Source organism: Bicyclus anynana, chromosome 11 (genome assembly GCF_947172395.1).
Source record: "Bicyclus anynana chromosome 11, ilBicAnyn1.1, whole genome shotgun sequence".
In the NCBI taxonomy this organism is placed as follows: Eukaryota; Metazoa; Arthropoda; class Insecta; order Lepidoptera; family Nymphalidae; genus Bicyclus; species Bicyclus anynana.
The window spans coordinates 4,840,871-4,861,505 of NC_069093.1; the positions used below are offsets into that span (position 1 = coordinate 4,840,871).

The window sequence follows — 20,635 nt, forward strand, 5'->3', positions numbered from 1 at the left end:
CTTTTCTAAACTTCATTTTAAACAAAAAATACTGCTTATTAATAAAATTACTGTTGATAATATGAATATTATAAAATAGTTATTTCAAAGGCTTTTAATAAAAAATAGTTCAATATTTTTTTATAATTTTAATTTATTTTTATTAGTAGCAATTTTAAATTAACAGACTTAAAATAAACAGAGAAAACTGTTATTTACTGGCAACCACGAAAACCGCTTTCTCATTTACATTTATGTATGTTCTATAGTATGCATTATACGGTCGACAAATATTGAAACAATATGATTAAGCCCTGGATTAAGTAATGAACCGCCCCCCCCCCCCCCTAGATTTTCAATCAAAATTCAAAATTGATTGCCGCCATTACGTTGGTTAATCTTACCGCCTACCATTGAATTCGCGTACCACACTTTGAGAAACCCTGAATTAGGGTAATCAACTTTTAGACTTAAGATTATTGGTGCCTGATCAACATGACCACACGGTCATGTTGATCAGGCACCAATAATCTTGTCATGAACTTCCACCACCTGACGATCAGAGGGCGACACCAGGCTTTAACCCATAGTGTGGCTTTTCATGTGTCGTAATAAATAACTCTTTTGTGCACATTTATGATTGCATATTTCACATATAAAAGGCTTTTCACCAGTGTGGCGTCTCTTGTGATTTATTAAACGTTGTTTTCGTGAACTTTTATAATGACATACATCACAAGAATAAGGCTTTTCACCAGTGTGGATTCGTGTGTGTCTTACTAAATCACCTTTATCTACACATTTAAAATTACACACATCACAAGAATAAGGTCTTTCATCACAGTGAACTCTCTTCCAGTGCCGTGTTAAATTCATTTTTGTTGCACCTTTATATTTGCATAGCTCACATTGATAAAGCTTTTCTCCGCTATGGGTTTTCATGTGTACAACTAAAGCTCCTTTTTGTACGAACTTACGATTGCACAACTCACAAGAATACGGCTTTTCGCCAGTGTGGGTTCTTATATGCCTTACTAAAGCACTTCTATCTGCACATTTGAAATCACATATTTTACAAAAATTAGACTTTTCTCCTCTATGGACCCTCATATGTTGTAAAAAATTCCTTCTTATAGAAAATTTTTTATTGCATAATTCACAAGGATAGGGCTTTTCACCAGTGTGAGTTCGAATGTGAAATATTAATGTACGTTTTTCTGCAGCTTTATAATGGCATAGGTCACAAGAGTAAGGCTTCTCGCCAGAGTGAGTTCTCATGTGTCGTAATAAAAACCTCTTTTGTGAAGTTTTATGATTGCATATGTCACAAGAATAAGGTTTCCCACTGATGTGGGTTCTCATGTGTAATGCTAAACTTGGCTTTCTTGCACATTTAAATTGACATAAATCACAGGAGAAAGGCTTCGCATCAGAGTGGGTTATCTTGTGTTGTATTATTTTACATTTATATGTAGCTTTATAATGGCATAGCTCACAAGAGTAACGTTTCGCGCCACTGCGGGCACTCACGCGTGAGTTATCGTCTGGTGCAGTTTTCTTGGGATGCTTTAAAATATCATACAAGCGGACAACACAATTTGTGTAACTGCTTACATCTGTGTACGTTTTAGTGGTAATGTTACTTTCAAGGATTTGTTCACTCTTCTGGATCGGACCTGTAACTTTAGTTGCCTCGACTCCATATTCGTTGTTTTGCGCAAGTCTCGTCAGTGGAGCGTCTGAAACAAAACATTCTTGTTATAATTAACTCCGACTAACTTTTTTTTAATATTTACCATTTTGTATGGGGCGTTTTTCAGGGATCCGCGGCATCGCCGCAAATCTGACCCTTTAAATCCCTGTAGCTTCGAAAGTAATGATCGCAGATACCAGATCGCATACTCTTAATTTATATACAATTTAAAAAACTGTCATCATCCCTATTCCAAACCTAAATCATATCACACAAATTTTACAAACGTATGTGTAAGGATCAGTGGATAATTACAAGTATTTATTTAACTTTTCTTATTAGTATTACGAGTACGTTTTTTTTATACTTTTAGTGTTTCAACCCATATTTGGCTCACTCTTGAGCTCGAGTGTCCTCTCAGAATGAGAGGGGTTAAATCCGCTTTTGATGGCAACTCTTTACCGACACGCGCAATAATATCTAATAACTATTATTGTTATTAGAGTCGTGATAGCCCAGTGGATATGACCTCTGCCTCCGATTCCGGAGGGTGTGGGTTCGAATCCGGTCCGGGGCATGCACCTCCAACTTTTCAGTTGTGTGCATTTTAAGAAATTAAATATCACGTGTCTGAATCAGTGAAGGAAAACATCGTGAGGAAACCTGCATACCAGAGCATTATCTTAATTCTGTGCGTGTGTGAAGTCTGCCAAACCGCACTGGGCCAGCGTGGTGGACTATTGGCCTTACCCCTCTCATTCTGAGAGGGGACTCGAGCTCAGCAGTGAGGTATATGGGTTGATGACGACTATTATTGTTACGATAGTATAGTTTAATAATTATATAGACAGAATTTACCTAAACGTACTACATACAAAAATAACTTATATTATCTACGTCAAACTAATTGTTAACTAATATTTTTGTCAAACGCTCTATTTGTATGGGATTTATTATAGTGACGGCATAAAACAGTTGAAATATAGACTGTCATGGCCGACAAGCGTTTAGGCTCGTATTGTCAAAAACATATTTAAAAACTAAAATTTTCATGTAATCACGTCTCAAAAAAAATTTTTATTTAGTCTCGTAGAATGATAATGATGAAAAAAAAGTGTCAACTATAGTGGGGAAATCTAGGTCTCTATGTAGGTCGTTATTGAGCACAAACTACGAAGCACTCGTGGCCAGACGCATGAATCGGTTCTAAAGGACCTGAAGGGGTTTTAGAGTCGCCTTTGGGCGGTGGGCAAACTCTACACTAGCGGCTACTACACTACACGAGCGGCAACTCTTCCGACGACCGCAGTCGACTCAAAGATTACAGTATTATTGGTAATAGATAGGCTACTCTAATTTTTTTTTCGGAACGCCTGTGATAGCGCCATCTAGTAACTAGCCACGGTATTTTTAGTACAGTATCCATTATTGTTATAAAAATAATAATGCATATTTTTCGTAAAGGAGAGAGATTTTTGATTTTGTAATAGTTGAAGAAACCAATAGAGAAAAACAAAAAAAAAAGACAAAAAGTTTTCCATTGATACCCCCGAGCTCGGACTCAGGATTATTAGATCGTACCTTTGTTATACACCACTAGGCCAAAAACGTCGTTGAAATTAATGTACAATTACTGTCTTTCTTAAATAATCCCTTTTCTTTAAAAATACAAACACATTCTTCCTATTACGCGTCATAATTAAAAGGAAAAATAATTCTTCTTTTTTCGCTTTTTTTTCCGTGCTTATACGGTTTCAATCTCTAAAAACATTTTATTACATACACACCTTGAGTCATTGAATTTACTATCCTGGAATCTTAATTCTAGAATGTAGATGGCGCTGCTTCATAAAGATTTCACGTTCTTCTAAGTTCCCATGGCATGAGTCGACTCTCGGCGGCGATCGATGGCGGTCGCCCACTGCAGTCGACTCCCGTTGGCTGCCGCCGAGATGTCGCTGACTTACCTGAAGCCGTAAGATCACAAGAGTCACGATTCGCGCCACTGCAGGAAGTTTTCTCGAGTTCCTTGAAAATATCATACAACAGGACAACACAATTTGTGTATCTGCTTATGTCTGTATATGTTTTAGTGTCAGAGTTACTTTCAATGATTTGTTCACTTGTCTTATCTGCTACTTCAGTTGGCTCGACTTTATATTCATTGTTTTCCGAAACTCTCATGGATAGTGGAGCGACTGAAAAAATAACTTTTTCCTTATTATTTACTATACAAACCGTTGCAACAAATCTACTCCTGCTTAGCATTGCTAACCGTACTGTAATATATAGTATTGTACTATATTTCGGGTCTGCGTACTATATACTGTTGAAGAAATATTTAGTACGCAAAAATACTATATTTTCATCATTGAAATCTAACAGACAATATTTTTCTCTTACTGACTTCCAAACATTAATGGAACAAATTAGAATATTATTTCATTACTAGCTAACGCGCGTCCGGTTTTACCCACGTGGTTCTCGTTTCCGAAAGAACACGGGGATAATATAGCCTTACTCCCACTCTACAGCTACCCTACCATATAGAGGATGAGTAGGGAATCAACAACACCCCTACCCTGCCTCTAACCTACTCCTAACCTACCCCAACCCTACCTTACCCCTACCCCTACCCTACAACGCGACGGTAGCTTAGAAAATAGAGTAACTTCGCCGTTTTTCCAACATTTCTCTTCACTGCTCTGCTCCTATCGCTTGTAGCGTGATGAAAAGTAAACTATAACCTGCCCAGGAGTATGAAGAATAATTATACCAAGTTTTGTTAAAATTCGTCAGGTAGTTTTTTTTTTCTATAACGAACATACAGACAGACAAAAATTTTACTGATTACAGTTTTGGCATCAGTATCACTAATCACCTCCTGATAGTTATTTCAGAAATATATTTCATGTATAGAATGTATAGAGTTGACCTCTTCACAGATTTATTATAAGTATAGATAGATGGTTCTATGCTATGTTTTCTCAGTTGTAAAACAAGTTTACTTGTTACTAACCTAAATCTGGTGCCAAAGTTACAGAAGGAAAGTCATCGTTTAGCCTCTGAAATCCTGTCCTGTGAACAAAGTGTTAGTCAGTTTTTTTTAACCATTTTTCCCATATTATCTTTTAATTTTGACAAATTCCCCCAAATTAGTTCGAAAAGAAAATAATATTGTTGTCTACTGACTCATTCTTCACCACAGGTGAGTCCAAGCTGCATCCCACAGCTGACTGTGACTCGCACACTTGGTATTCATCATATGCTGCATTGCTGTCGCCATTCTGCCAAATACAAAACTCATTACAATATATTGGTCACTCCACAGAGAAGAGTTGATGGTAGGCTAAAACAGCAAGCACACCAACACTTTTAGGTCACAAAGGGTTTCTTTGAGCCAGTATTTCTTAATTGGTCCAAGGTCTGGCTTGTGGTAAATTTCGGCTGTGACCAGTAAAGAAATTCCACCAAGCAATTTAGAATTCTGATATGATGTCATGTAGAAACAGGTATGGATCTTTAGACTACTCCTAACAAATTAGCCCACTTTCATATTAGATTGCATCATCAATTATCATCACGTGAGATTGTAGTCAAGGGCTATTTTGTAAGAAAAAAAAAAACAGAGAAAATTGTATGAGAGAAAATAGATATACAGAATTCCTATACCACCTACTTCGAAAGTGGGACAATAATCTCACCTGGTGATGAATAATCATGTGCAGATTATATTCAATTTCTTGTGTAAAGTCTTCAAAACATAGTGTACATTTAAAAATTTCACATTTTATAATATTCTGTGTTTCTGTCACATGTTCTGTAACTGTTGTGCAGGAAGCTACAGTATTCTTAAGAAGATCTTTACAAGTAGCATTATCTCGTAGTCTTGCATTATCACTAGATATACATTCATTGTTGATAGTGTCTATGAAATTGTCATCTTCAAAAACCAATCTCATAGCACTTGACATGGTGCCAGAATTATCTTCTTTCTTCACTACAACGTCTTCCATTACAGATATCTCTGCAGGTGCAGTCTGTGGTCTTTTTGTCTTTATCAGTGTGATCTATGATTAAGGCACAGTTGCCAAACCTAACGTTGTCAGTGTAAAATTAAAAAAACTCTTCTCAGATCAGATATTTTGTTGCATGTTCTGTACAGTATATAAAATGTATATTCTACTTTCTCATTGTAGTATAAAAGATCTGAAACAAAATAAACATTAAATACATGACATCTAGTGAGATACTGTTATTTCATCTAATAAAGTGCTTCGGTAGTGCTAAAACACCCTCAAATAAGGGTTAAAAGGTGCTTTTACAATGGGTAGAAACCCATGTTTAAATCATGGTGGGCTTACAGGCTTAAACACCTATGATCAGTATGCTTCACTAGTTGTTATGTATTTTGAACCTATTCCAAAGCCACCATAACAATCACATCATCTAACACAGTTTTGTACTCAACTCAACTCAACTCACAGTAGCTCCATCTCCATTGCGAAATGCCGATTTCAATTTTCAATTTTCAATCCGTTATTACAACCTGTCAACGTCAAAGTATGATTTTCGTTTCGCGAGTTTGTGTCGCAGTCGCAAATCGCAATCGTTTTTAGAGCAATGCGTAAAACGTAGTGATTACTTACTCTATGGCAATGCGGTTATTGACACTATCGATTTCACGAATTCACGATCCATTTGGACGATAAATCGATATGCATCCCATTACGCCTTAGCATTACGCATGTCAAAATTTCGCAATTCGCAATCGATGCATCGAATATCGATGCTGTCCTTCATTTTAGACCTGTGTAATTCGATCGTTTCGTAAAACCCGGGTCGATCGCGACCCATACTCATGGTGATCGGGTCTCAATGATTCGATCATTTCGATCATTCGGGTCACGGGTTGTTCGGGTTTTGTGTATCGTTGCGACGCGGGAAGTAGGTAGGTATTTGAACTGAACACCCGTAAGACCCGAAGCGGAACCCGATCCTTTGATTGACCGACGGATTCAAAACAAAGTTATGCCTACTATCAGTTAAATAAATATTGTGGTTTGTAATTGTATCGCTTTTGCGTGGTGATACAATAATATTAAGTCATCGTCTAAATTTACATTCGAAAAATGGGAAATTTTATTTTATGTTTTTATGAATATAGATAAAAATATGTAAATAATTAAAGTTATCATATATTAAGTAAATAATTAGTACATAGATTTAAGAGTCGGTACAAGGTTAGCATTATAACAAAATCTCAATTATATAAATAAAACTATTGCTAAAAGTAATACATACCTACATATATATTTTAGACTTTATTCCTTACGAATTTACCACTCAAGTCATCATCATTATCAACTACAGAATAGAGAATGATACAGAATGACTCTTTACAAGCCGCGAGATGAAGCCGATGAAACTCATAAATAAAACAAATGTCACGTGTCATCCATCCGCTTAAGTATACAAACTTTTTTCTTAATTCATCAAATATAATATAAATATAAATAAAAGATATAACTACAGATTGTACTTGCGAATGACGATTCGACATTATAAGCAATTGAGACAAATAATTATTTGTAACACTAATACAATCAAAATAAAGTTCAATTTAGTGTGGTCGGTCGAGAGATCGAGTTTATTATATGGATCACCAAACGGGTCTCACAATCGGGTGTTTTAGTCGTCCGCGACCCGATTATTCACTAGAACTACAAATTTGAGAGTTATTGTATTGAAAATAAAGTTCAATTTAGCGTGGTCGGGTCGAGTGATCGAGTTTTTATATGAATCACAAGATCGGGTGTTTTAGACGTCCGCGACCCGATTGTTCTCGAGAACTACAGACTTGAGAGTTATTGTAATGAAAATAAAGTTCAATTTAGTATGGTAAACAAAAACCTTTCGATCTTTTGATCGAGTCTGCGCCCGGGCGGGTTACCAAACGGGTCACACAAGATCGGGTGTTTTTAACGTCCGCGATCCAATCACTCACGCACAAGTAGTGATCGGGTGTCGGAGATTTGATCATTCGCGATCGACACAGGTCTACTTCATTTGACGTTGGTGGTTGGTGCTGTCGCCTGTCATCCAATCCAATCCAATCCAAATTATTTATATATATTAATTGAAAACTTCACTTGTGGTCTGTGCTTGAAAATAATCCTATAAATCATGAAACTACTACTATAATTCCATGATTACAATTTTCGAGCTTACGTCGGATACAATTTACGAGAGTTTTCAATCGAATGTTACGCTACGCAGCGGTTTTTCAACACATAGCACGGAAATTTAGGTGAGTCGAGTAGAAAACTGTGTTAATTGGCTATAATGGCTTTGACAAACAGCAAGTAGGTTCAGAATCCTAATCAATCGTTTATTCAGTAAGCACATCGCTGTTTAGTGTACAAGTCACCATGATCTAAACATCATAGGTTTCTACCCATTGCAGGAGCTTATACTGACTCGGCATTTTATAAAATAGCAAATGTCTGGACATTTTAGACCAATAAGTATACCTTCCTTATTTTTATACTACCTGCACTACTATTATACTAAACATCTGCATTTATTTCTGTCTTATGAGAAACTATTATAATGTGATCTTGTTTTTAGGATCTTGATGAAGAAAAGCCTGTTTGTTGTTCTTTACTTTAATCCTTAAATGACTACTACCAAAGCCTATGTTCCTCATAAACCAAAATCTTCATTAAATGATATACCAGTGTCTCAATAAATGTCCATTACTTAATGTTTATGAACATTTTTCAGATCAATATACAATATAAACTGAACAGTGATCCATGCAACAAAACATCTGAGGAGAGTATTTTTAATTTTACACGGACAACATTAGAACTGGCTACTGTCCCTTGTACACAGATCACACTGCAGAGGTATCTGTAATGGAAGACATAGCAACAGTTGTAGTGAAGAAAGAAGATAACTCTGGCAACATATCAACTGCTATGAGATTGATTTTTGAAGATGACAATTTCATAGACAATGACAACAATGGATGTATATCTAGTGATGAAGCAAGACTTCTGGATAATGCTACATGTGAAGATCTTCATCGAAAAACTTTAGCTTCCTGCACTACAGTTACAGAACATGTGACAGAAACACAGATTGTAAAATGTGAAATTTTTAAATGTACACTTTGTTCTGAAGACTTTACACAAGAAATTGAATTAAATCTGCACATGATTATGCATTGCCAGGTGAGACTATTGTCCCACTTTCAAAGTAATTTCATAGTAATTCTGCATATCTATCTCCTCTGATACAATTTTCTCCTTTTTTTTCTTACAAGTTAGCCCTTGACTACAATCTTGATAGTAAGTGATGATGCAATCTAATATAGAAGCGGGCTTACTTGTAACTTCTAGGAGTAGGATAAAAATCAATACTGAACTCTAAATATTGCTTGACAGTCTTTTATCTACGAGGGTGGTAACTAGCCATGGCCGAAGTCAAAGGCATGGCTACCAGCCAGACCTGGACCAATTAAGAAAACCTCAATTGCCCAGCCGGTGATTGATGTTGATCGATCCTCGTTGTACTACAGTCTTTCCCGACTAGTTGGAGGGGAATGGGAATATTGGTCTATATTTAAAAAAAGATATGGCAGATATTCTTAAAAAAAATGCTACTGGCCAAAAGAAACCCTTCCTGACCTGACCTCCACTTGATGTTCCTGCCATTTTGTCCTACCATCAACTCTTCTCTGTGGAGTGTCCAACATATTGTAATGAGTTTTGTATTTGGCAGAATGGTGACAGCGATGCAGCATATGATAAATATCAAGTGTGTAAGCCACATTCAGCTGCGGGATGCAGCTTGGACTCACCTGTGGTGAAGAATGAGTGAGTAGACAGCAATATTATTTTCTTTTTGAATTAATTGAGGGGAATTAGTCAAAATTAAAATATATGGCAAATATTCATAAAAATAAACTGACTAACACTTTTTGAATTCCTTGATTGTTGAGGGTGGCCATCAAAAAACGTTGAGAGGAAATCTGTATATATCTGGGAAGAATTCTCGAGTGTGTGGAGTGTGCCAATCTGTATCGGGCAAGTGTGGTTGATTAGCCTAACCCCTCATTCTGTGGGGAGACTTGCTTAACAGTGAGCCGAATATGGGTTGTTAATGATGCACTTAATGCTACAGTGTAGTTCTTCCTTCTTTCCGCACTTGCCCATGTGATTGGCCTTGTATGTGGGTCCTTCGGTGTAGGTCCCCGCAGGATTCACTCTCTCCAGCTGAGCTCATTCCAGAAGCAGGCCAACCAGGCCGATAGCCTCATGGAGTGTCGCTGAGGAACCAATGTAGGTTGCTTGTTGTTCTGTTTGTATGTTTGTTTGTTTGATTGTAATGAATATGCTAAAAAACTACTGGACCGATTTTAAAAATTCTTTCACCATTCGAAAGCTACATTATCCACAAGTAACATAGGCTAAATTTTATTTTGGAAAAGAATAGGGTTCCGTAAGATATTTGAGTTTTTCGGACACAAGGTGTAAAAAATCAACCAGAAAAGTAAGGTAGGGGTAGGTAGGAGCAGGGTAGGGGTAGGGGTAGGCTAGGGGTAGGATAGGGGTAGTTGAAAGTTTACATCGAGTTTCACGCGGACGAAGTCGAGGGTGTCGGCTAGTAAAGTATATTTTCATTTCATACCTAGAATTGAAAGGTGTTTGTTTAGCAGCTGTGGTAGATGCCCATGGAGGCAACACGCGTTATTAAATTAAACCTTTATTTGATAAAACATATTTTTGATTAAAAAATCAATTGCTTTTATGAAGGCGCATACCCGACTTGTTAGGCGTAGCTCCATGTCGTGTGGTATTCTGAATTCAAATTTTAAACAATACGATCGAAAAAGATGGTAAAATGTATCAGGTTTAAAACTGCATCAATAGTTTTTGTTCAATCTAGCAGTCATATTTCGGTAGGGGTCATCAAAACCTAAAGGTGGGCCAATAGAATGTCCAGAAGTTTTTTTTTAATGTTAATTTTATAACTATTATATATAATAGTTATAGAGCATTTGAAGCAGTTTTTATTTCTGATTCGAACAGTGCAATAAAAATTCATAGTTTGTGGTTTACTACAATTTCTATCTGAAAAACACTTTAGTTGTTCTCAGAACTGATATTGTGCTGCTTTGTTCACAGGACAGGACTTCAGAAGCTCAATGATGACCTTCCATCTGCAGCTTTGGCTCCAGCTTCAGGTTAGTAACAAGTGAACTTGTTTAACAACTAAGAAAAAATAGCGTTTTTCACGGCCTGCGTGGCGCAGTGGTGTGCGCGGTGGGCTTACAAGACGGAGGTCCTGGGTTCGATCCCCATCTGGGTTGATTGAGATTTTCTTAATTGGTCCAGGTCTGGCTGGTGGAAGGCTTCGGCCGTGGCTAGATACCATCCTACCGGCAAAGACGTACCGCCAAGCGATTTAGCGTTCCGATACGATGTCGTGTAGAAACCGAAAGGAGTGTGGATTTCATCCTACTCCTAACAAGTTAGCCCGCTTCCATCTTAGATTGCATCATCACTTACCATCAGGTGAGATTGTAGTCAAGGGCTAACTTGTAAAGAATGAAAAAAAATACTTTTTTGCACACAATATTGTCTTTTTCAGTCGCTCACAGTCCCACAGTCCCATGATATGCGGGCGAGTGGAGGTGGGGGAGGACTGCGCGGGGCATCGCTACCCGTCCCGCGCAGACCATCGGGAGTTTTACGAAAGAATTTGCCAAGCTATATTATTACTAGCCCCAAGGTGCTGGAATGGCGACCCCGCACTAAAAAGCGCAATTGGTCGACCTCCCAGGTGAACTGACGACATGAAGCGAGTCGCAGGGATTCGCTGGATGCAGGTGGCTCAGTATCGTGATGTTTGGAAGTCCCTACAAAAGGCCTATAATATCCTGCAGTGGACGTCCATCGGCTGACATGATGATGATGATTATTACTAGCTGATACCCGCGACTTTATCCACGTATAATTAAGTTTTGCATAAATCGTGTCCATTTCAAATTTCAGCCAAATCCATTCAGTAGTTATTGCGTGAAACTAACACATATTTATACCGTCCATAACAAAAATCATGACCATCGTGATCATCTCCTCGAGCGCGTAGATAGTAGGAGTAGAGCTGGCGCAAGGTTAGTCGGAGTTAGTTGTAACAAGAATATTTTGTTTCAGACGCTCCACTGGCGGCGAGACTTGCGCAAAACAACGAATATGGAGTCGAGGCAACTAAAGTTACAGGTCTGATCGAGAAAAGTGAACAAATCCTTGAAAGTAACATTGCCACTAAAACGTACACAGATATAAGCAGTTACACAAATTGTGTTGTCCGCTTGTATGATATTTTAAAGCATCCCAAGAAAACTGCACCAGACGATAATTCACGCGTGAGTGCCCGCAGTGGCGCGAAACGTTACTCTTGCGAGCTATGCCATTATAAATCTACATATAAATGTCAAATATTACTACACATTCGAACTCACACTGGTGAAAAACCCTTTCCTTGTGAGTTATGCAATAAAAAATTTTCGATAAAAAGTAGTTTAGTACAACATATGAGGGTCCATAGAGGAGAAAGGCGTCATTCTTGTAATATATGTAATTTCAAATGTGTAGACAGAAGTTGTTTAGTAAGGCACATAAGAACCCACACTGGCGAAAGGCCGTATTGTTGTAAGTTATGTAATCGTAAGTTCATACAAACACAAGGTTTATTCGATCACATGAAAACCCATAGCGGCGAAAAGCCTTATCACTGTGAGCTATGCAAATACAAAAGTACAACAAAAAATAAGGTATTACAGCACTGGAAGAGAGTTCACTGTGATGAAAGACCTTATTCTTGTGATGTGTGTAATTTTAAATGTGTAGATAAAAGTGATTTAACTAAACACACACGAATCCACACTGGTGAAAAGCCATATTCTTGTGATTTATGTGATTATAAAAGTTCACGAAAACATCATTTAACGACTCATAGGAGACGCCACACTGGTGAAAAGCCTCATATTTGTGAAATATGCAATTATAAATGTTCACGAAAATATAATCTATTAAACCACATGAAAATCCACACTTCTGAAAAGCCTTATTCTTGTGATATATGTGATTATAAAAGTTCACGAAAACATCATTTAACATCCCATATGAGACGCCACACTGGTGAAACGCCTTATATTTGTGAAATATGCAATTATAAATATTCACGAAAACATCATTTAATAACTCACATGAGACGCCACACTGGTGAAAAGCCTTATATTTGTGAAATATGCAATTATAAATGTTCACGAAAACATAATTTAATAACTCACATGAGACGCCACACTGGTGAAAAGCCGGGTCTCGCCCAGTGAACGTTAGTAGGTGGAAGTTGCATTGATAACGAAGATGATATAAAGTCGGCCAATATCATCAGTGGCGTGCACTTCATAGATGCAAAAAAGCACTGCCTCCCCTATGGGCTCGATACGTTGGACCGCAGAATACATAGTTGGAAAACGAATTTACCAATTTTCACTGACATTGCATACCCTACTTTGTATGAATGTATGTTTGTTTTGATATTTGTTACTCTTTAACGCCGCAAATGGCGGCTTGATAAGTGGCAATTTTTTTTTTTGTATTCTGTACCTTTTATTGTAATAAAATGAATTTTGATTCAAAATCTGAGGACCTGAGGGATTTTATTACTTAGATAAGGGTTTCGCTGTTACACTTGGAAACTAACAAAAAATGAGCCAAAATTTCGAGAAACCCTGTTTTAACTTAATGATCATATTGTTTGCTGCAATATTTGTCAAACGTATAATTTAGGTTACTTAAGTTGTAGTCGGGGATCCGTAGAACATTTTGTACTACTCATTACTATCAAGTTAATTATTCATGAGTAGCTTCATCTCGATGAGACGATCAACTTTTTTATTTACGAAATTTCTTGATTCTGGTAACTAACTGAGTTACCAGGAAATTAAAAGTACCACGCAATTTGTAGAATATTGTGGGTGTTAGGTTGTATAATATATCTATCAAGCTGTTGTTTTTTTACTGTTGCTTTAATAATAGTTATACAACTTAAAATTGCGTGGTACATTGTCTCATTTCGATGCTCAGATTTTTTCAACTGAGTTAGTTACCAGAATCAATATTTTTTGTAAATAAAACATTTCATCGTCAGATGAAGCTACTTACGAAAAATTAACTTGATAGTAATCAGTCGTAAACAATGTTCTACGGATCCCTGACTATTACATTCCACATGAACTATTACATTGCATACCAGCGGCCACTGACGATCAAGTGATCTCACATGCCTGCAGCGCTAACGGCTTGAGAGACGATAAAACTGATTGTGCGTTGGTCTCGATGTGTATGACATTCATAATACATACTATTATCGTTTTAAGAAATTAAATATCACGTGTCTCAAACGGTGAAGGAAAACATCGTGAGGACCTGCATACCAGAGAATTTTCTTAATTCTCTGCGTGTGTGAAGTCTGCCAATCCGCATTGGGCTATCGTGGTGGACTATTTGGCCCAACTCTTACCATTCTGAGAGGAGACTCGAGCTCAGCAGTGAGAAGAATATGGGTTGATAACAACTATTATCGAGAATCGCGGCACACTTTCAACAGTGAAACGAACTGTGACTCACACCATCCTACAGGAAACGAACGGTAAGGACGTATATCATGCAGAGTCAATTCCACTTATAAAGATATCGTAGTATTTTAGAATTTAAACTATCGTGAGTGTTATTCATATTAATTGATTATGAAACACGGCTAAAACTCACGTGATATTACGTCGGAGTATGCCCGCGGCACGATCCAAACTGAGTTTGGATCGTGCCGCGATGCAAGAACCAGCTCATGACTAAGGGCCCCGTATGGGTTCGAAACTAGTCGGGCATACTCCGACGTAATATCACGTGAGTTTTAGCCGTGTTTCATAATCAATTAATATAGTAGTATCCTACTTATCTGTGTTACTATACCTACTCAACCCTACTTGGTGTGTACTGTTCGTATTATACCAACAAACAAATTAAAAATGATATAAGTCAATTATAAAAAGGTATAATTAACTTGTTCTTAAATTAATGAAAATAAATTCTATTTATTACTTAAATATAGTTAATATATTTTGAATAACATTTTATAAACAAACAATACATAATTTAAAACAAATAAGTTATGAAATGACATGCGTTTTCTACCATTATTTGTTATTAGTTTGTTGGTGAACAGTACACTTCGACCACACCTTTATAATAAATTATAATAAAGAGCGAACGGAACAATTTATAATGACTTTTTAAATCATTTATTTTAATCTTAAAAATCATAATTACATAAAAAGATTAGTGTTTATAGTGCAAGATCTGCATTAAAAACGACCTTGATCTATCAGCTGTTTAATGGATGAAAAGTGTTTTAGGTATATCTAATTTAGTAGGTAAATTGAAAATATATCGCGTGTAGGTTGCCTAAAAATTTCCTAGCCAAACTATTATTAACCATAATTGACTATCATTAATGATAGTTTGGCCAGGATTTTGACGAAACTATACTCGCGATATATTTTTCAACATACTAAAGGTATAAAACACTTTTCACTCATTAAATAGATGAGTGTAGGTCTAATATGGATCTTCTACTATTTTAAGACGAATATTCAAATACCTATTTAACTTTACTCATATCTTTTTTTGTTATATATTTTTAAGCAATTATGTATATATTTTTTATCTATGAATAATCCCATAAACTTAAACTAATAATTTCAAGTGTCCCGCAGCGGGAGGGTACGTATAATCTATTTATGAGATATAAAGACCACTTGACAGAAAGTTATGAAATTTTATTCGCAGTGCAGACAACAAGATGCTAAATAGAATATAAGGATAACTCGCAGCTCGCTTAGCTTATCCAACAGTGATTTTTTTTTTTTATTTTCAGACCTACATGGGATTCTAATCTACTAACCTACTACTAGTTACCTACTTATAAAAAAAAAACAAACTGGTACTCTGGGTTACGCGACTGGTAATAGTCAAGCTTCATCGTTTCAACGTGCTAGATAATTTGCCCTCTTAGGGCTCTAGTGATCTCAGAGAGTCCCCAAGGGTACAATACTCTCACACCTAACCCATTCCGTATGCACTCTTCGCGATTGGCATTCCCACTGGCCTCCCTTGTAAGCACGTGGCGTGGATAATGCGATGCGATATGCGACACACGGTATGTGATGGTAACGAATCGACGTAACGCTGCTGAGGTCTCATTAAGAAGCCCACAGCTGAACCGAAAGAACATTTGGCAGTTAACTCCCCTTTAAACAATATTCTTAATAATCATATTAACAAGGAAATATGCCAGGAAAAAATATACCTTACTGCCTTCCACACAAACTTAACTTTATGTAACTTAAATTATCAAATAATGATTATATTGTTGTCTTTATTACAGCACATAGCTTTCACTAGGAGTGGGTGTACTTTTCTATCTCAGGAAGATGGCTTTGGATGTTCCAGTCACAAGGTACAGGCACATTTTGTGTGTAAATTAAAGAAATTTTAACATTAATTTAGTTGGTATACCATACAACTACAGTCAAAGCCGGTTTAAATTTGGTAGTACCAGTTCTCCCTAAATTAGAATGTCTACCTATTCAAATATCCCAATTTTTTTAATCAACCCCATTACCTTGAAGTTAAAGAATAAAAAAAATCGACGAATCCCGAAAAACAAATTAAGGAATCTTATAAAGGGTACTAGGCAGTTATCTAATTGGCTTACAAGTTCACACACAAGTCAATCAGATAGTAATGGTACAACAGGCTAATTCAGTAACCTTGACGTACATGTAATTGAGATTGGTAACGAATGTCATCCGGTGCCTATGACAACCCTTCGTGGATATCTTAAAATAGGTAGATGACATTTGTCGATTGATTTAATGTTTATTTCAATATGTTGATAGACTAAATCAGTGAATAGGCCAGCTGGACTTCTAGTTCACACTCCAAAGTTACATTTGTATAATTAAGGGAGCAAGTTACCTCCTCGTCACAGATATTGTAGTTGGAACTCAGACAAGTAAAAGCCTTAGCACCATTTACTAAGTTATGCTCAAGAAGCTTACTAGGATAATTTAAGCTTTTTATCTAAAATTCTGTAATATAAGCTTCTTAGGTGTGAACACACCCTACTGTGACATATGTTTGCACCTATATACTTATATTTCTATATAGTTGCAAGAGATAAATTATAGATGTTTAAATCGTTGCATATTTTGCAATGATTTGTCTTTAAATTTTTTACACAGTGCCAGTATCATCTGATATTGCAACCCATTAGGGAAAATCTAGTACCTACACTATAATAGGGATGATGACAGTTTTTTAAATTGTATATAAATTAAAAGTATACTAATAGTAAAGCAATTTTGTAAAAGGAACAAGGTATCTGCGATCATTACTTTCGAAGCTACAGGGATTTAAAGAGTCAGATTTGCGGCGCTGCCGCGGATCCCTGAAAAACGCCCCATACAAAATGGTTTGAAAAAATGACGTCATAGGCATTGTAATGATCGTTAGATTTGTATGCGCGTTCAAACAAAATTACTAGTATCTTTGTTATTTGTGCGTTTATCTTTATAGTTCATATATTAAAAAATGTCACATTTAATGTAAGGAAGCTAAAACTGTATGAATTTTCATCTAATTACGTTAAAAAAATTTTAGTAGTTTTTGAAATTTTATAATCTCATTTATTTTGCAAATATCCAGACAATCTTTGCTTTTTATGTATATATTAGTTAACATTGACCCTATTTACCCGAATGTATCGTAAAAATCAATATATTCAAACCTAGTCATCATCCCCATTATGTAGGTACTATACCTAAATATAATTATGTATACTTAATTATTTGGATAGTCTATTGAAAAGTTACATTTAGGGTTGTTTTTAGACGACGCAATTTTATTTTTTGATGTGTCCCCTACACAGTGGAAAGCCCTCCCTTTCGTCAGTGGAAAGCTAAAATCAAGATTATGGAGTCGCCACCCTTGTCCCACGGCAATCTCGAAATAGTTTTTACGATGTATCGTATTGACTTAATGAAGAAATGTTTTTTTCGTTATAACTTTTCTATTTATGGTTCTACGATAATAAGATAATGGATCAAATAGTTTATATACATTGCAAATAGTTTCAAAGCCTAATAGCAATATGGCGGTCGTGGGACAAGGGTGGCGGCCGACACTTGGTTTAAGATTTCCACTGACCCCTTTCCATCAAAAAAAAAAAAAAATTGCGTCCTCAAAAAAAACGCTAAGGCCTAAAAAATTCAACAATTCAATGGACTAGGATGCTTTAGTGACCGCAAGTAAATGAAATTTCCTTCACATCTAATAATTCTAACTTGGTGGACTTTTTATTTTCGTCGTCTGTGGTAGAAGATTAGCGAAGTATAATTCAAAAAATACTAAGATTGTTAAATTTAAGATAAATTTTTGTTTGTGTACTCATATCCAAATTACTGCAGTTAAAATATTAACGGCCTACATAGTTGGCCTTCTGCAATACATAAATTCTGCAATAAATAGTGTTAAAAAGGTATCTCTTACTCAAAGATTAAAGAATACCCAATTCCAATTACTAATATATAATAGCAAACACCACATACAGTAGATTTCATAGACGTTGGGGGCCTCTATGCATTTGAGAATTCAACACTCAGTGGGATAATGGTCCCAAAATGGTCTGGGGGTACCCCTGCAATGTCTATGACTTCCAGTGCTAATTAGGCGAGTGCTTGCTAAAAATTTTATATATTGTTAGATAAGCAAATACTAATTCTTAGTTATTTTTGTTTTGCCAATTTGTTTTGGTTTGTCCTTGTGCATATGAGGCCCAGGACTTTTGGTCCTGAAATTGTTTCCACCTGGACCCTTTCCTCTGGGGCCTGCATTAGGGCCTTTTGTTTGGTTAGGGTTGTTTTTGTTTTCAGGTTCAGAACCAGTACCTTTTTTAAAGCCAGGATGATTTCTCTTAATAGAGTAGCTAAAGGTTAACTTTTTGTCCTTTATGAAATGGGCCAATAAGTCAAGTGGCATTACCGCACATTTGAATTTGCGAAATATTTCATTGGCTTCCATAACATCGTTGAAGCAATGATCAGTATAAACAACTTTGCGTCTTTGATCCTCATTACTGGTTACATGTATCTCGTAAATGTGCTGTTGAGCAGATTTCTTATTTCCAATATGTTGCACTGCCCAGTAAGCCATTTTTTGCATGGTGTCAATTTTGAATGATATTATGAACAGGAATTTGTTTTGAGCCACCAGATACATGTGACGGTCATCAGCTGTGACCGAAGTATTGTTGATAGTAATGCCAGCATCTGGATCAACATTAAAGTTATCAGGATGACGTTCCTTAAAGTGCTCCGACATTGCATTCAGTTTTCCTGAAAAGAGAACAAAAAGTAGCTTAATTCCACAAATTTCAGCATTTCATTTATTCATTAAAGGCATTAATTGACCTTTTATAATACGACAAACAATCATGTAGAAAATTTCACTTAAAAACTGGCCAATTTTGCTTTAGAATTATTGGTAAAGAAAATTATACCTAAAGGCCTTTATATAGTCCAATATTCAATAAAATCCTAAATTACTCAACCTTAAGGAAGGTTGAATTTGCAAATGCGACTACTTGAATGCCAAGTGCCAAGATTTTGTGTTTGGAACTCATTGAGTGGGGATGTTTTTTGGTCGCTGATTGTGCATCCACATTTTAATAGGAGATTAATGATTAGAGGTAACTATAGAATCTCATTAAAAACAGTTGATTCACTTAATTAAGTTATAAAAAAAATCATAGTGTAAAACAATATACTACCTGACCAAGAGCATTTCCCAAACACAGCGCCAAGAGGGCAAGCCATTTCACGGAAAATGCATTCCTTTAGATGATCTTCTACTTCCATGTTGACCATAGTGTATACACAACCAGCCAACTTGTTGGGGCATGGCACAGTAGCCTAAAGAGTAAAATATAATTTTAAACTACATATTTCAAAGTGGGTTCATTTCATTTTTGAAATTCATCTTGGTTTGGTTGATTATATGAAACACCAGATTTTAAGTCATTTTTACTATTAATTATATTATTACTAGCAGACCCGGTCAAGCTACACTTTGACTTATGTGCACTTCTTCCCTATCTAGGGATAAACCTACCCTAAACTATTCCTACCGCTATCCTAAAAAAACCCCATAAAAACCATCATCATACTTCAAGGAATATTCTAAAAAAAGTATTTGCCATATCGGTTCAGCCGTTCTTCATATTTGTGCTTAGTAACAGATTTCATACATTCATTTTCATATAGATGGTCTTATTAATTAAACTTTGGACAGTAACTGTTTTTTAACCTTTATTCAGGAGCTTTATCACAGAGTAATAATGTTAAAATTTTTACAGTATTACATTACATTTGAACAAGAAAATGTTTGGGTCTGCTTGTACTAAAATATTTTATTATCTCACAAAAGTGTGTATTTAAATTTAATAATTGATCAATCAGCAACAATGAGCTTAGCTCACCAAATGTTTTTGGACTCATCAGGACTATCAAAGGCAAATATTAAAATTTAATTCATACCCTTTCTATCATATCTTCGAGTTGCCAATTCCTGGTCTGGGTCATGGCCTGACGGCACAACGGGCAAAACGGGGGCCGCAGATTTGTAGTGCACGTACTACATAAACTATGCCCAGTCAGACACTGGTATATTGGTGTCGACATTTCCTCCAGACACACAGGACATTCTGGCAACTCCACACCTACTGCAGCAATCCTAAATAAAATTAATACTTAGGTATGTTTTGTTT

The 20,635-nt window shown here is 36.2% G+C and overlaps 3 protein-coding genes across 8 annotated transcripts in view; 1 reads left to right on the forward strand and 2 right to left on the reverse strand.

Annotated features, from left to right (window-relative positions):
• The window catches only part of LOC112044788 (zinc finger protein 25), a 38,259-nt gene extending 31,955 nt beyond the window's left edge, over positions 1-6,304 (reverse strand). Inside the window, exons 1-7 of one of the 6 annotated variants that reach the window (XM_052884119.1) lie at positions 6,037-6,203; positions 5,799-5,881; positions 5,377-5,768; positions 4,865-4,959; positions 4,692-4,750; positions 3,640-3,870; positions 103-1,718 (exon numbers count right to left, since the gene is read on the reverse strand). In XM_052884119.1, the coding sequence (XP_052740079.1) occupies positions 559-1,718; positions 3,640-3,870; positions 4,692-4,750; positions 4,865-4,959; positions 5,377-5,688 (1,857 nt within the window). In that variant the 5' untranslated portion in view covers positions 5,689-5,768; positions 5,799-5,881; positions 6,037-6,203 and the 3' untranslated portion in view covers positions 103-558. Of the gene's footprint in view, positions 1-102; positions 1,719-3,639; positions 3,871-4,691; positions 4,751-4,864; positions 4,960-5,376; positions 5,882-6,036 lie in introns of those variants that run through there. The other 5 variants (XM_052884120.1, XM_052884115.1, XM_052884116.1 and 2 more) reach the window with 5 other exon arrangements.
• A 1,453-nt stretch (positions 6,305-7,757) lies between these two features.
• On the forward strand, positions 7,758-12,253 carry LOC112044746 (zinc finger protein 64; the record flags this gene model as incomplete). Its single annotated transcript, XM_024080698.2, is given in 5 exon segments — positions 7,758-7,982; positions 8,459-8,910; positions 9,461-9,555; positions 10,867-10,925; positions 11,899-12,253. Coding segments are annotated over 4 exon segments (827 nt in total), but the record flags the coding sequence as incomplete, so codon positions are not given.
• Positions 12,254-18,811: 6,558 nt separating this feature from the next.
• On the reverse strand, positions 18,812-20,601 carry LOC112044744 (uncharacterized; the record flags this gene model as incomplete). The annotated part of the gene is given in 4 exon segments (XM_052884299.1): positions 18,812-18,986; positions 18,988-19,205; positions 19,640-19,781; positions 20,406-20,601. Coding segments are annotated over 4 exon segments (592 nt in total), but the record flags the coding sequence as incomplete, so codon positions are not given.
• Between the last annotated feature and the right edge of the window lie 34 nt (positions 20,602-20,635).